Consider the following 17768-nt stretch of genomic DNA (forward strand, 5'->3'; position numbering starts at 1 on the left):
AGCATTCATCAGAGCTCTTAAGTCTTTGAGAGTTGTTTTCCTTTACATTTTTGTGGTTAGGGGCAGCAAAGTGGATAAATCATCAGCCCTAGATTCAGGAGGACCTGAGTTCAAATCCGGCCTCAGACACTTGACACTTACTAGCTGTGTGACCCTGGGCAAGTCACTTAACCCTCATTGCCCCCCCCTCCCATATCAAATAGAGCTAGAGCTAGGGCTTTGCACCAGGCATATGTGTCTCCCCCATCACACACATGGGGTAGAACAGAGTGTAAGAGATATGCTTCTTTTCTCTCTCTCTCTCTCTCTCTTTTTTTTTTTTTTGCAGGGCAATGGGGGTTAAGTGACTTGCCCAGGGTCACACAGCTAGTAAGTGTCTGAGGCTGGGTTTTAACTCAGGTCCTCCAGAATCCAAGGCTGGTGCCTTATCTACTGTGCCACCTAGCTTCCCCAGATATGCTTCTTCTCAAAGCTAGCTTCAGACACTTGACACTTACTAGCTGTGTGACCCTGGGCAAGTCACTTACCCCAATTGCCTCACCAAAAAAAAAAATTTACATTTTTGTGGTTATTATGTATATTATTGGGGCAGCTAGGTGGTGCAGTGGATAGAGTACTGGCCCTGGATTCGGGAGGACCTGAGTTCAAATCTGACCTCAGACACTTGACACTTACTAGCTGTGTGACCCTGGGCAAGTCACTTAACCCCAAATGCCTCACACACAAAAATAATAAAAATAAATTATGTATATTATTTTGTTACTTCTGCTCACTTCACTTTGTCAGTACATTACAAGTCATTCCAGGTTTCTCTAAATCCGTCCTTTTAGGTCATTTAATACAGTCCAATAATTCCATTCATATAATTCCATTATATCAATATTTCACAGTTTTTTCAGCTATTGCTCTTGATGGCTATACGGTTTCCAGTTCTTTGCTGCAATAGAAAGTGCTGCTTCAGGTATTTTTGTACATATGGGTCATTTTTCTTTCTTTGGCCTCTTTGGGTCAAATAATACCTAGTAGAGACATCATTGGGTAAAAATGTATAAACAATTTAGCTTGCCAGAATTGTTGGAACTATACAGAATTCTACCATTAGTATGTTTATTTTCCCACACTCCTTCCAACAGTTGCCATTTTCTTGTCATCTCTGTCAGTTTGATGGACATGAGATGGAACTTTGGAGTTGCTTTACTTTGCATTTCAATTTGCTATTTGGAGCATTTTCCATTGATTTTTTTTTTTTTGTGAGGCAATTGGGGTTAAGTGACTTGCTCAGGGTCACACAGCTAGTAAGTGTTAAGTGTCTGAGGCCAAATTTGAACTCAGGGACTCCTGACTCCAGGGCCGGTGCTCTATCACTGTGCCACCTAGCTGCCCCTTCCACTGAATTTTTGATGGGAGTTCTTTTCCAAGTAATTTATCTTGTCTGGTTCATAGGGTTATTGAGTTCATTTGTTTCTGATTCTTCTTTATCATTGTTCTCGGGCAGCTAGGTGGTGCAGGGGATAGAGTTGCCAAGACTGCAGTCAGGATGAGTAAGGTTCAAGGTTGATTCTCTGCCCCCCAAACTCCCTCCATTTCCCCCTCTACTCTAAAAGCTTTCATGCCTCTTTTCTGTGAAATAATATACCCCATTCTATCTCTTCCTTCCCCCCCTTTCCCAGTACAATCCATTTTTAACCTCTTTATTTTATTTTTTAGATATCATCCCATTATATTCAGCTCACACCCATGCCCTCTGTCTATGTATACTTTTTCAAACTACCCTAATAATGATAAAGTTCTTAGGAGTTTACAAGTATTATCTTCACATGTAGGAATGTTTAACCTTATTGAATCCCTTATGATTTCTCTTTTTTATATTTTGTAATCTCTCTATTTCTTTTTTGGTCATGAATTCTTTCTTTCTGACAGGCAAATATTCCTTACTATTCTGATGTCTAAATCATATACCCATTTTGACCTTATCTTGGTATACAGTTTAAGATGTTGGTCTAAGGGGCATCTAGGTGGTGTAGTGGATAGAGCACCAGCCCTGGAATCAGGAGGACCTGAGTTCAAATCTGGCCTCAGACACTTAATACTTATTAGCTGTGTGACCTCAAGCAAGTCACTTAACCCCAATTGCCTCACTTTAAAAAAAAAAAAAGAAAAGACGTTGGTTTATATCTAATTTCTGCCATATTTTCCAGTTTTTCCAGCAGTTTTTTCTTGGCTCTGCTTATGTAGCTCCCCATCACTTGATTTAGATATTTCCATACTTCTCTGTATTCATCACATTGTTTTTTATAGCACAATAATATTCCATTACATTTAGGTGCCACAATGTTTTTTTTTTACATTTAATTTAATTTAATTTTTAGTTTCAAAGGATCTCCTTTCTCCTTCCCCTCCTATTGATAAAGCGAGAAAATCCAAATTACATTTCAAATATGTATAGTCATGAAAAAACATTCCCACATTAGGTTTGTCCTTTCTCCCTCCAGAAAAAGCAAAGCAAAGAAAATATGATTTAATCTGTACTCGAGTTCTTCAGTTCTCTATCTGAAAGTACTGTCTTTTTCTCTTTTAATTTTTAACTCCTTTAATTTTTTCTTTAAGGCTTTCAATTAATCAGTAATCACTAAACATTTACTAAGTACCTACTATGTGCCAGGCACTGTGCTAACAAATACATATTTAGTATTGATATTTATTCATTCCTATGGTACTTTTTACTTTTTAAATTTTTTTTTGCGGGATAATGAGGGTTAAGTGACTTGCCCAGGGTGATGCAGCTAGTAAATGTCAAGTGTCTTGAGTCCAGTTTTGAACTCAGGTCTTCCTGAATCCAGGGATGGTACTCTATCTACTGCGCCACCTAGCTGCCCCCCCCATGATACTTTTTAGCAAAATGTAATTTCTTTGCTTATCTTTTAAAATTAGCTATATTTTTGTTTTTGCTTTGAGATTATGATGGTTACCTTTTTTAAAAAATTTCAGCTGAAGTGAAATAGATTCTATCTAGCCCATTTATTTAAGTGTGTTTCTTGTAGACAGCATATTGTTGGATTCTGCTTTCTAATCCAGTCGGCTAGCCTCTTCTTTTTTATGGGTGGCTTCATCCCATTTACATTCACAGTTATGATTCCTAACTCTGCATTTCTTTTTTTTTTCTTTCTTTCTTTTTTTTTTGTGGGGCAATGGGGGTTAAGTGACTTGCCCAAGGTCACACAGCTAGTCAGTGTCAAGTGTCTGAGGCCGGATTTGAACTCAGGTACTCCTGAATCCAGGGCCGGTGCCCTGTCCACTGCGCCACCTAGCTGCCCCCCTCTGCATTTCTTTTAATGCTATTATACATATTCTTCTCTCTTTTCCTTATCACTTCTTTGAGTGTTTTGCTTCTGATTAATGCCTCCCTTAATCTATCCTTCCTCTTATTATTCCTCCCTTTTCACTTAATCCCTTTCTCTTCTTACCCTATAGGGTAAGATGTACTTTTTTTGTACTCACTTTTCCCCCACCTCCTTTAACCAGTTCATATGAAAGTGATATTCAAGTGTTGTCTGCTGCCTTCCACTGCCCTCTCCTTATAAACTCTTTTTTGTACACTCTATTTATGTGATAAATTTCCCCATTCTTCCTCTGTCTTTTTCTCTCCATCCCCCACACTTACATTCTTATTACTCATCCATGCCATTTAAAAAAATACAAGCATAACAGAATTATACCTAGAGCCTATATAATTAGACTCCTTCTATGACCCTGGTGATGATAAAGTTCAGAGGGGCTGCATATTTCTTATCCTTATATAAGAATGTAAGCAGTTTAACCTTGTTTAGTCTGTTATGATTTCTTACTCGTGTTTACCATCTTGTGCTTCTCTTCCCTCATGTTTATATGTCAGATTTTATACCCTGCTCTGGTCTCGTCATCAGGAATGCTTAGAAGTCTTTTATTTCATTAAAGGTCCATTTTTCCTCATGTGAGATTATACTCAGTTTTGCTGGATTGGTTATTTTTGGTTGTAAGCCTAAAGTCTTTTCTTTCTGGAATATCATATTTCAAGTGCTCTCTTTTTCATAGTGGGGTGGCTCCTCAGAATGTGAATTCTTTCCTTCTGCTGCAGTATTTGTCTTTGACCTTAGAACTCTGGCTTTTGAGTATAATATTACTAGGAATTTTCATTTTGAGGTTTCTTTCTGGAGGGTGGATTCTTTCAGTTTCTACTTTGCCCTTTGGTTCTAAAACATCTGGATGATTTCTTTTATGATTTTTTGAAATATGATTTCTAAGTTCTTTCCTTTCGTCATGATTTTCAGGTAGTCCAGCAGTTCTTAAATTATCTCTCTTTCATCTGTTTTCTAGATTAGTTTTTCTTCCTATGTGATTTTTTTTTTGCATTCTCTTTTACTTTTTTCAATCTTTGGATTTTGTTTTATTATTTTGTAGGGTGTCATGGAATCATTAGCTTCCATTTGGCTAATTCTAATTTTCAAGGAATTCCTTACCTTCAGTGAGGTTTTTTTTTTTTAATTCCCCCCCAAACTGCTTATTTTCTTTTCATATCTTTCTTCCCTAGTTTTTCTCTTTTCTCATTCTTTCCTCTACTTACTCTCATTTTGTTTTTAAAATCCTTTTTTAGGTTCTTTAAGAAAGGCACGGTGGGACTGTCTAGCATAAGGTTTTGTCTTGTTACATCCTTTTGCTGCTTTCACAGTTTTCCATGCTCTCAAAGTGGGGTGATTTAGGGGTAAGGTCTATTCACTGTGCTCTTGCTCTGAGTTCCACAAGTTCCTGACCCAGATTTGAGTCTATTGTCTTATTTCTGGTTGTGAGTTTCAATAGATTGCTACTTGACCTAGCTACTATTTGACTCCTGGGAAGCTCTGCGGGTTCAGAGTGACTGAACTACCTGCTCCTCTTTGGTCTAGGATCAGAGCCATCCACACAACTATAGTTTGCTTTTGGAACTTGTTCCATACTCAGTTTACAGAGAGGGCCAACACTCACAACTGCTCCTCTCTGCCTTGTATTTGTTATCCGGAACTGGATAGTGAGTGACAGCTTCCAGATGGTGCCTGTTTCTGTACCCAGTTCTTGCTCAAGGATCCCATGGGATCTCTTCCTAGGTGTTTCCTGACCTGGTGCCCTGCCTTGGCCATATATCTGTACTCAGTGTCTACAGACCTTTCTGCCCATTTCTTTTAGCCACTATGGACTGGGGAAATGATTCCATGATTTCTTCTTGGCTTTCCCAATTAAAATTCAAATTGTAGTATTCTTTAGATCTTTGTGGGAGAGGTGGGAGGGGTGAGATAGATAAGATCTAATACTCCCAATCAGACTGTTTTGTTGATTCCACCCCTACAATTTGTTAGTGATTCTCTATTTGATGAACAATTACTTTGTTTCCAGTTGTTTGCCATGACAAAAAGTATTGCTATAAATATTTTGGTACATATTATTTCTTCTTCTTTTTTTTTACAGTTATTCTTTTAAAAAATTTTATTTTATTTTCAATTCATGGAACAAAACAAGCATTTTCATAACAGTATAATGAAAAAGATGATTGCATATGAAACTGCAAATCTACCATGTACAATTTGTTATTTCCTCCAAATGTACAACAAAGTTATCATGTAAACTTTTTTTTCCCTCTTCTCCCCTAAGATAGTAATTATAACTTTGAATGTGATTTTTATTTCTTCTTTTCAGTAGCTTCCTTAAGGTATAAGTCCAGTAATAGAATCTCTAAGAGATCAAGTGGTTTAGATATTTTAGCCATTTTATTTGCATTACTCTAAATTGCTTTCCTGAATGATAGATGGTACCAATTCACAGCTCCACCAGCAATGCATCAATGTGACTTACTTCTTGTAACCCCTCCAACATTTATTATTGCCATATTTTATCATCTTTACCAATTTTCAGGGTATGACCTGGTTAGATTTATATCTAGAATTCAAGGAAGATTCAACATTAGAAAAAACTATTAGAAAACTTAATCCCATCAGTAATAAGTTATTCTTCTATGTTAAAATGTGAAAGAATAGAAATAAAATGACTATTATAATTAATATTAATCTAAGTACTAATTGATAATCTAAGATTACAATCTAAAATAAAGATTGGGCTTTGTATTTATAATAGAAGCATTATAGAGGTGTTGTCAGTAAGATCCCCAGGGGCATTTTACTGAGCATTTGTTGTTTTCATTGTTAATTCATATAGCCCTAGAAATGCTACCTGTATCAATAAGACAAGAAAAAAAATTGAGAGAGTAAATGTAGGTAGAGAAGAAAAAAATCGTCTCTATTTGCATACCTTGAGGTTTGCTTAGAAAACTCCAGAGAATCAATGAAAAACATTGAGATAGTAGCTTCGGTATATATGATAAATTTTCAAAAATATATTACTGAGGAGCAGCTAAGGTGGCGCAGTGGATACAGCACCAGCCCTGGATTCAGGAGGATCTGAGTTCAAATTCGGCCTCAGACACTTTACACTTACTAGCTGTGTGACCCTAGGCATGTCACTTAATCCCAGTTGCCTCACCAAAAAAACAAAAACAAAAAACCAAAAAATATATTACTGAAAAACCAAGAGGAAGGACAAGGAAAATAAGTTTTATTTAAGATAAAAAAAAGTATTGAATATCTGGAAATTGACCTTTCAAGACACTTTCTGTACTTGTACAAATACATCTACAAAATAATATGGAAACAAATAACTGGAGAGAAGTTCTTTAGTTATAGCTAGACTGCTCCAACATAGTAAAAATGACTTTCCTATCCTAATTTGTTTTGTAGATTTATTCTTATACCAATCAGATTACCAAAGGGATAGTTAATGAACAGTTTAATGAACAGCCTTAACAGTTACAGTTTTTTAGAGCAATAAAACATCAAAGATATTGTGTCGTTTAAAATATTGGGGGACCTTGCCTGTTTCTGTTCTAAATTATTGGAGAACTTGGCTGGGGTTTTTCTAATATATTGCTGCTTATAAATTAATGGTTATTGCACCAGTTTTGGCAGTAAGCATTTATTATTAATTAAGTTCACATATTACTAAAATATTGACCACATGTCTGACCAACTTTCCCACTAGTTACAGGCCTAAGTAATTATGTACCCAGCATGGAATAAGAGTCCCAGAAAGAGGAGCCAGGAAGCGTGAGCCCAGGGTAAGAGAGTGACCCTCTGAGTTCTCAGGGATTTTTATCCTCTTTCAGGTAAAGGCGGATCACCACACATTGATCTAAGCCAATTGATTAGCATCATTCAACTCCATTGATTGACATGACTTTAGCTAATTAGAAAGGTCAATCTGCATTCCTTTTGTTAAACTACAGACTCTTCCCAGACTGGGGAGGGAGAGAGCAGCTTCTGGGTTTCTCCTAGAAATTCATTATTAATAATTATTTTCTCACAATATGAAATGATATGATGGAAGAAAAAGTAGGAAGGAATTGGGCACAGTAACAACAAATCACAAGCCATATCACAAAGCAATAATTATCAATAAACAATCTGCAGGATATAAACATATAGAAAAGTATATATTGGAATTGATTGGTAAGAATAAGTGATGAATGCTCAGAGAATTCTAGCGTTCAATAAAATCTAGGAGCACAAACTATTAGGAACAGTATTTTTTATTCAGTAAGAACTGCTGGGAAATCTGGAAAGCACTTTGACCAAAAAAAAATCAGTTTAGATTATGTTATATTTTATAATCACAATAAATTCCAAGAAGAAAAAATAGCTCAAAATTAAAATTTTTTTTCTTTTTAATAGCTCAATATTTAAAGTCAAACTACAAAATATTGTAATGGTTTGATATACTTTGGTACCATAAATTTCAAGTAGATTAAATAGTTAAAGATGAAGTTTCCCAGTTATGTTAAAGAAAAAAATTTGTAATTAGATTTGGGATAGGTGAGATTTTAAAAGGCAAAAGTAAATAGAGACTCCTATCTTATGTTTTTACAGAAATCAGATAAGTGCAACCAGAATGAAAAGTAAACATGTGAATTCACAAAATATATCTCCTATATCTGAAGGAAATTGACAGATCTAAAAAGGAAGAGCCATTTCTCAATTGTCAACTTGTCAATTTACAGGAAAGAAGAAATAGAACAAAATTAGTAATCTGATAAACACATTTATATACCCTTGAGGTACTTATCTCACTTATCAAATTGGCAAAGGTAGAAAAAGACAGAAAACCTAATTGTTAAATGAACTATGAGAAGGGAGGAGTCAAAATTCATTGTCTATGGAACAGTAAATTGGTTCAACTGTAGATAAGTTACTAAATTATTCATGGCCTTTGTCTTAGTGATCATACTTGTAAAAAAATTAATTATTATTCACTAGCTAATCTAATCTGGAAAAAATGATATAATTTTGGATTTATGAAAAATGAGAAGTTTAGAAAAATTATAATTGGGCCATAAATCCCTTCGTGGTCGCCATTAAAATGTGAAATATTTTTGATGACTAGGCTAATTTGAGGGGCTAATCTGCTTGGGGTACTTAATCTGGGACTGTTGACTAACTGGCTATCTGACTTCGTTTAATTTAATATGGGCCGTTTATAAAGTTCCACCACACTGCTGCCAAAACTGATAAACTAAAGATTAAGAAGGCTCTTAACTAAATAATCAAAGCAGAGTTTATTTATGAGATACTATTGAAAATTAAGAATACAGGGAAATAAAATGTACCACCTGATTGCTTTCCTGTGGTCTCTTTCCATTGTGTCTCTTTCCCACCTGCTGCTCTTAGAACTTTTTGAATACAATAAGGGCCTTAGCTGCCTCTCACCTCAGGGCACTCAGATACTTTATTCTAACTCCTCTTAATCTTCACTTTCTTCTGCCACCTTTGCTCCTGGTCCTGCATTGCTGTTCATCTTGTCCCCCGTCTCTCCTTTCTAATCTCGTCAGCCACCGCTTGACCTCTTCTCAGCCTCTCTCCCTCCTCCTTGTCCGCACCCCCCTTGCTATCTAACTCCCAGGTCTATATATACCTTTTCTTCTCTCCACTCAAATCTCAGGGCTTCCTGCGCCCACACACCAAGCTAATCCACTAGCCAGGGCTGCAGCTGGTGGGGGGCGGGGTGTGCCTCAGCTTCACATGCTCCGCATGGCCCACGCCAGAGCCCAGCATCTCTCAGATACCTCTGCTCAGGTCGGAGGGAGCTGGGGGCTTTTTTTACCCCCAGCTGTCTGACCTGGTGTCTTGTACAGCCCCCGGAGCTTTTTGACTCAGCTGAAGCTGAGGGGGAGGGGGAAGAGACCCTGAAGGCCTAAGGCTTTCTAATCTCAGCCTAAAGGTAGGGTCCCCAAGGCAAAATAAATTTCCACATACTGTTAGAACCATATGACCCAAGGAGGTTATTGACAGAGGGAAATGATCATACAACAAAGTTCATAGCAGCATTATTTGTGATAACAAAAAGCTAAAAACAAGTATGTGCCTAGTGATTGGGAGAAATAATTGAACAAATTATTGTATATGAATATAATGGCATTTAAAAAACTTAAAATTTTTTATATAATTGGTTTTATATCAATTAAATTTCCAAATATAATCAATCCCCACTTCTGATAAATATCCATTATGCCTGAATAATAAAGAAAAAAGAACTGTTCAGCAAAACTAACATTAAAAAAATCTGACATGTAGTTGTACCACTCATAGTTACCCACCTCAGAAAAGAGGTCTGAACTGGGGGCCCTGCGTTCTTTCACTGACCTGCTCTTCCTGGGTCTTTGAGATTCAGAGAACTGGATCTTCAAGACTCTCTGTAGGATAGACTCCTGGGAGACCTCCTGTGGATATATGGGCTGTTCTTGTCTGAGCAATGCTGTGCCACTTGCGGAGCTCATAGGTCCCTACCTTGGAACTTTCTGTCCACCTTTGTTCTTTCTGAGGTGGGGATCTCCACTCATTTAAAAAAAAATATTTTCTCCCTTATTACATATGAAAACTAATTTTAACATTCATTTAGGGGGGTAGCTAGGTGGTACAGTGGATAAAGCACTAGCCCTGGATTCAGGAGGATCTGAGTTCAAATCCAGCCTCAGACACTTGACACCTTACTATCTGTGTGACCCTGGGCAAGTCACTTAACCATCATTGCCCCACCAAAAAAACAAAAAACAAAAAGCAAAACAAAACAAAAACAACATTCATTTAAAAAAATTTCTGAGTTCCAAATTCTCTTTCTCCTCTTCCTTTGAGAAAGCAAGCAGTTTGATATGGGTTATACATGTGAAGTCATGCAAAAACATTTCCATGTTAGTCATATTGAGAAAGAAAACATTGACAAAAAACAAAATCTAAGAAAAATAAAGAAAAATGTTTTGCTCTGTATTCAGATTCCATCAGTTCTTTCTCTGGAGATAGAATTTTTCATCATAAATACTTCAGAATTATTTTGGCTCATTGTATTGCTGAGAATAGCTAAGCCATTCACAGTTGATCATCATACAATATTGCTGTTACTGTATATAATGTTCTCTTGGTTCTTTTCATTTCACTTTGCATCAGTTCATCTAAGTCTTTCTAGCTTTTTCTAAGAGCATCTTACTCATCATATCTTATATAGCACATTAGTATTGCATGGCAATCATGTATAAAAGCCTGTTCAGCTATTCTCCAGTTGATGGGCATCTCCTCAATTTCCAATTTTTGCTACCACAAAAAGAACTGCTATAAATATTTTGGCACATATAGGTCCTTTTCCTTTTTCTTTGTTCTCTTTGGGATATAGACATAGTAGTAGTATTGCTAGGTCAGAGGCACAGTGGATAGAGTACTGATCCCAGAGTCCAGAAGACTTGAGTTCAAATCCAGCCTCAGACACTGCCTCAGTTTCCTCTACTGTAAAATGGGGAGAATAATGGTACCTGCATCACAGTGTTGTTGTTTGTAAAGTGTTTAGCATGGTGCCTGGCACACAGTAAAAATGCTAGCTAATGTTATTAATTATTATTAATTAATTAACTTATTAATGTTATTAATGGTGGAGGCAACAGATAAACAATTATGTACAAACAAGCTTTATATGGGATAAATTGGAAATGGTCAATAGAGGGACTATACTAGAATGAAGGGCAATTGGAAAGGGCTTTCTGTAGAGGGTGGGCTTTTAGCTGATTGGGAGAAATAATTGAACAAATTATTGTATATGAATATAATGGCATTTAAAAAACTTAAAATTTTTTATATAATTGGTTTTATATCAATTAAATTTCCAAATATAATCAATCCCCCAGGGTAGCCAGAGATAAAGATGGAGGGCATTTTGGATATGAAATCTATGAGTTTCACTGGATTTCAGGGTAAGTAGGAGCATGTGGGGGCAGCTAGGTGGCGCAGTGAATAAAGCACTAGCCCTGGATTCAGGAGGACTTGAGTTCAAATCCAGCCTCAGACACTTGACACTTAGTAGCTGTGTGACCCTGGGCAAATCACTTAACCCTCATTGTCCCACGCCCCCCCCCCCCCCCCCAAAAAAAAAAGTAGGAGGATGTGAGTAGTAATAAGATTGGAAAGGTAAGGGAAGAGGTTGGGGTTGGTGTTCAGGTTCTGAAGGGTTTTCAACACCAGCAGATTTATATTTGATCCTGGAAGGTGATAGACAGCCAGTGGAGTTTATCGAGTAGGGGAAATGGCATGGGCAGACCTGTGCTTTGGGAACATCCCTTTGACAGTTGAGTCAGAGATTGGACTCAATGAAGAGAGACTTTTGGCAAGGATACCAAGCTACAGGCTACTGCTTTTGACCAGGTGTTAAGATGATGAGTGCTTTTACCAGGGTGGTGGCAGTGTCAGAGTAGAGAAGTAGGGTATTAGGGAGATGTTAGAAAGATAAAATTGATAGGCCTTGGTCATAAATTGCATGTGAAGAGTGAAAGAGTTTGAGAAGTTGAGGTTGTCTTATTTATTCACAACCTCTTTTCCCATTTTGAGAATCAGGGAAAAATTCTATGAGTGGTTGAGGTTCATGTCTATTAATCCTAAACACTTTATCAGCAGGCTTTTGAGTCATTAAGTACAGGTTTTTCCTGGTAATGGCATTCCACCTGCCACCTCAGTAGAGGTTTTCACAGGAAATCAAATATCTGGCATTTTGGTCATTGGTGTCCTAGGAAATAAGTGAGTGAGTGAATGGTGAGTGAAAGGAAAGGTCACAATGGAGCAATGATAGTGATTCATAGGGAAGAGGAATGTTGATGCTGCAGTCAGCAAACTTAATGATTAAATGTAATGTGCTTGGGGCAGCTAGGTCCCACAGTGGATAGAGCACCGGCCCTGGATTCAAGAGGACATGAGTTCAAATCCGGCCTCAGACACTTGACACATACTAGCTGTGTGACCCTGGGCAAGTCACTTAACCCCCATTGCCCCACCAAAAAAAAATGTAATGTGCTTTTCTATAATAGATAGACATATGATTTTATTTATTTGTTTATATATCTATAATCTATATTTTTTCAGTAATCTATGGTGATATCACTAATACATAAGATTGTCCTAACATATAGAACTTTTATCTTAAGGCATTAACTTATGTAACTAACTTAAACTTGATCTTGTTTTGCTTAATTCGCTAATTCAATTACTGATACCCATCAAATCATAGTAAATTTAGTAAATGCTGATTGATTTGAGTAGGAAATATCAAAATGAATGTCACAGTATAGACCTTTCTGTTTTGTTTTTGCAAAAGTGTCTAGCTTTTATAATCTTTGACTTATTTTTTTTTTATAGTGCCTTATTCGATAGCTCTTGAGACTCAATCTCTGAGTTCCTTTAAAATTATTGCCTTCATTATGGATTTCTTCATAGGTCAGTTTCATTTGCCTTAAAGATCTTAATTGTAATTTCCACTTCATAAAGTATGTGTGGTACAGTGTCAAATAATGTCAAAATAGAACTGTCCCAATATAGTTGACAACAAGAATGGATCACGGTGACCTTTCATTTTGTACATTTTTGTCGTGTCCAGACCTCCTTAGCACTATTCTCTGGATAATGTGTTTTAGTCGAATCTGAGTTAAACACTTTATGGGATCATTTTCTCCTCCAGTGTTTGCTTTTATAATTCTTTTGTGAAGCTGTTCTGTCATTATGTTTTTGTAAGTGAGCTTTTTACTCTAAATCATTGCTGCCCTAGGCTGCTACCATTTCTTTTCCTAGCAAGGTGGTAAAAGAGTTTGTTGCTTAGAGCAACTTTTATTTTTATACTCTCAGTTTTTCATTGTGAATATTTGCATTTGTTAAACTCTGGCTTGTAAAGTTCTCACAGTAGCTTATGCTCCTCATGAGCAGTCCAAGATGAGATGATTGAATGAAGTGCTTTGAGTGCCTGATGAAAGCAGTTCTTTATTTGTGTCTACAGAGAACCTGAACCACCTTTCTATTTAATCACAACTTCTTTATGTCTTCCGATTTCACTTAGGATACCAGTATTGCATTTGGTTCAATTTTATCAGCTATTGTGTATCAACTTTTTCATTATGGGACAGAGATCACACATTGAAAGCATCAATAATTAAACATGTATGTGATGATCTACTAATTCCCTCTGCCCATATTTAAAAAAATTTTTCTTATACTCTAATTATATTAGAAAAATTGGAAAATAGGGCAATAACTGTTAGCTATTTCATTGTATTGCTTCATGTTTTTATGTGATCTTTCTTTTGTAATTTCAGTCCTACAAGATTATCAACTTTGCTCCCAGTCTACTTCAGATTATAGTCTCAGACCAAGTTGAATTCCCAGTACGGCAAGCAGGTGAGTTTTATGTTTTATGTGGTTTTTTTTTCTATTTACAAATCACTAAAATGTATTTATACAGGTGAAAATGAGCTAAAAATGGCATTTTAACTTCTAACTATATTTTTTCTAGGGAAATAAGAAACAATTCTGAAATATCCCTGTTAGCTTAACAGCTCACTTTTCTTTTCAGAGGAATATATGGAAAGGTACCAGCCAGTACTCAAAATTTGAGGCAGGAAGAGGATATTGTTAGTGTCAGAAATATGTCACTAATGATTACATCTCCCCCTAACAGTCCTGTCTCCCCTTTTGCATTTTCTGTGGCTTTATACCTCTGCTATACTCTCTTCTCCAGCCGTTCTCTCATTTATTCTTCTTTCCAGTCACATTGTATGTTTTCTCATGGCAATTTAAGTTGGATCCGTGGAATAGAATGAGATGATTTTATATATGCCTATAAGGTATCATATATATTTATATATGTGTGTGCAATAATTCCACATTACATTGTATGTATATGTATACGCACACACACATATACATATGTGTTTATACACATCTGGCTTTGCTTTATGGAATTGATTAAAGTCTTGTCCTTAAATAAAAATCTGTAATGTAACAAATGTGTCATAATTAGGTGATGAAAGACTAACACTCCTCTGACTTTATGAGACTTGCCTCTAAGATTGCTGAGACCTTATAACTGATGACGAAATGCAATTTAGTGCCTGTAAGAGCACTTGGTTTATTTCCATACATCTCAAAAGCCAAGAATGGAGGTATATAAACTATCGATAACATGATAGAATAGTTTGTTTTAAGTTGGCTTTTGAAACATATATTATGTTCAGTGATATCCATTTTAAGCATTGCACAAATAAAAGGGGTTCTTAAAATAGTTTATTTTAAATTTTAAAGCTTTAATAAAATTAGGTTGTAGGCATGACAAATAGCAATTAAACATTTTTAAAAATTTACTATTCATTTTTTCCTGCTATAGGATGACATTTTTGTAGTTATTTTTTTGTAGCTTAATTACAACTTTCTCACCAGAAAGAGATTTTTTTCCCTTGTCACAGGATCTGAAATAAGTATAATTCTGATTTATATAGTACTTGCATATTTTTAAAAAAGCATTTTCCTCACAATTGTGAGGTAGGTAATATAAGCACTATTATTCTTATTTTCCAGATGAGCAAATTGGGGCCCAGAGAAGTTGATTATCATATATGGGGTAATGGAACTAGTAGGTATTGGAGGGGTAACTCATGCTTGGATCTTAAGACTGATCCCAGTGCTCTTTCCATTATATCATGTACCTTTGTAACTGTTGTAAACTTTTATATGTTTGCTTTTAATTGCCACATGCAAATAAGTTTTAAATATGATGGCAACAAAGTTATAAAAAGTGCACAAAAGTACATTTGTGTACTTTGGTAAACACATTATTTGTGCTTTTAACATAGTATGTGGTATTTCAAAAAGGATAGCTTGAGAATTATGGGGAATTAGTTTGTAAAGAAGCAAACCTGTGAAAATACTAAGCAGAAATGCATGTTGTTGTTCAGTTGTGTCTCTTTGTGACCCACGGACCCTACCACGCTAATACTTTTCATGGCTTTTTTTTTTTTTTTTTGGCAAAGATACTGAAGTGGTTTGCTATTTTCTTTTTTAGTGGATTAAGGCAAACAGAAGTTAAGTGACTTGCCCAGGGTCACACAGCTAGGCTGAGCCTGAATTTGAACTCGATTCTTCCTGACTCTAGACCCAGTGCTTTACTCACTGAGCCATCTAGCTGCCTCCAAGGCAAACAGGTTAAGTGACTTGCCTAGAGTCACACAGCTAGTTCTGATTTGAGTTCAGGTCTTCCTGATTCCAAGCCCAGTGCTCTATCTGCTGAACCACCTGGTTGCCTTCCTCTTTTATGGGTATACTTTTCTGCAAAATATATCACACTTAAGTTTTCACCTACTGAATAGCTAACCAACAAATTACTTTCATCTTCATCCATTTCTCTTCCATCATTCACTTAGTGAATGGGTAGGGAATACAATTTAATATTGGATTAAATGAGATTAAAGTAATTTAATTTTAATATTTGAAAGGCATGTAAGCTTTATAAATAGTATTAATTACAATCTTACCATACATTTTTTGACCCAAATGGGGGGTAATTTTTAGGATTGTTTACCCTTCAACTTCTTCTTAGAGTATGGGTGACCAGGATTTAACTATTTCTATTAATATGAAGAGAATAGGATGACAGACTGAAATAGCAGATAAATGGTTTTTGAATCTCATTTAAGTCAGTTTACTGTTCTTTCCATCACAACAAAGGAAGCTTTCATGAGAATATGTGTAAGGTTGAGGTTGGATGTATTAGGTGGAAGGACACTTGTATATAGAATTATAATTTCTGTTAGGGTAGGTTTAAATGAAATTGAGTAATTTGTATTATCAGTCATTTATATTATCAATCTGTTAACTTGGGACCAGAGTTGGGGGTTTTATTTCTTCCTTTTTTCTGCCTTCCTTTTGCTTACTTGACTGCCTGTTAATACTGAGACTAAAAGCCAGTCTACAGCAGAGGTGATAAACTCGTGGCTTTTAAGTGACCTGCAAAGTTCCTAAGTGCAGCTTGCCCAAACCAGATTAACAAAATAAATAAAAATAAAGTAAAAGCTAAATAATTATAAATGGTTTTCTAAGTCAGCATGCTGCCAGCAGAGATTCGTTTCTGTTTGAGTTGAACACAACTGGTCTGCAGTAACAATTTATTTATCTGGCTGTTTTCCTTCTCAGGAATACAATGGAAAACTGGAAGTAAGAATAATAGGACCCTTAGACGTTAAAATCCATGGTATATATTTCATGATGTTTACTTATAGAACAGCCTTTTAGGTCCTTGCGAGTTCACTTTTATTTAGATTACAATTATAACCAGTTTAGTTAAGTGATTTCTGAAAACTCTGAAGAAATAGAGTGAAGAAGAGAAAGAAGGAGAAAGATGAGGAGTAGTAATCAGGTTGTCAGCATACTTATTAATGACAGCAAAGAACATAATAGAAAATTGTACCTGTCAAGCACAGAATAACTGAAAGCATAGAAATAAGGTTTTACTGAGCATCTAGGACTATCCTATATACCTAAACAATCCACTACATTAGGGTACAGTAATTGACATTCATTATAATTACACTAAGTTGTCAAGAAAAACAAGGAAATATGTTAAATTATCTTTAATATATTCTACTTAAGAAGTCAAAGATATATGCAGTGCATTTAATAAAGATTTCAATCCCAAACTTTGAGAATTCCAACCCCAATGCCTCATCATGGCATGGAGACCCTGAGTTCTTGAAGGCTATGTAAGTGGATGTAACATAAATTCTGGCAAGTTCTATAATGTCGAAGAGGCTTTGAGTTTAGTCCTGCCAACAGTCTGAGTACAGTTTCTGACAGCTTGGTCAGTTAAGTATAAAGAGAATCATTACTAGTATACTGGCCAGTTGACAGTGAATTTTTTGGCCACAGCACCCCATGTAATGAAGAAAAACACAAAGTGGCCCTTATGTAGCACTGTCCACTGTTGCAGTGACAGTGACAGAATTGCAGAAAAGGGAGGAAGATAATGTTAAACTTAGTTTTTGGACTATTTATAGATTTTAAAATGACTTTTAGTTCTCTAAATGTTAGATCTTGTCCAATGACTAAATGAATAATCATAGTGCTCAAACAGCTGAATTATATTGGTCTTGATATTCTTGCTGTAATTGAAACAAAAAGAGAGAAGGAAGTTGCAGTTAAATACAGTGATGACTAACAGCAAAGCTAATACCATCCTTAGGGGAGATAAAGAAGTTGGAGCAGTTGATTTTATTATAAGAAACATTATTTCAAAGGATATCTTGTCATTTTGTATTGTGGAAACCTACTTCCAGGACCCCTTCTCCTCTTATTGATTGCTTTTTCTTTGGG

The 17768-nt window shown here is 35.9% G+C and overlaps 1 protein-coding gene across 2 annotated transcripts in view; it reads left to right on the forward strand.

Annotated features, from left to right (window-relative positions):
• IPO8 (importin 8) overlaps positions 1-17768 on the forward strand; it is a 164565-nt gene that overhangs the window by 15250 nt on the left and 131547 nt on the right. The window contains exon 2 of one of the 2 annotated variants that reach the window (XM_043968290.1): positions 13724-13805. In XM_043968290.1, the coding sequence (XP_043824225.1) occupies positions 13724-13805 (82 nt within the window). Of the gene's footprint in view, positions 1-13723; positions 13806-17768 lie in introns of those variants that run through there. The other variant, XM_043968291.1, reaches the window with a different exon arrangement.

This window comes from Dromiciops gliroides, chromosome 5 (assembly GCF_019393635.1).
Source record: "Dromiciops gliroides isolate mDroGli1 chromosome 5, mDroGli1.pri, whole genome shotgun sequence".
Classification (NCBI taxonomy): Eukaryota; Metazoa; Chordata; class Mammalia; order Microbiotheria; family Microbiotheriidae; genus Dromiciops; species Dromiciops gliroides.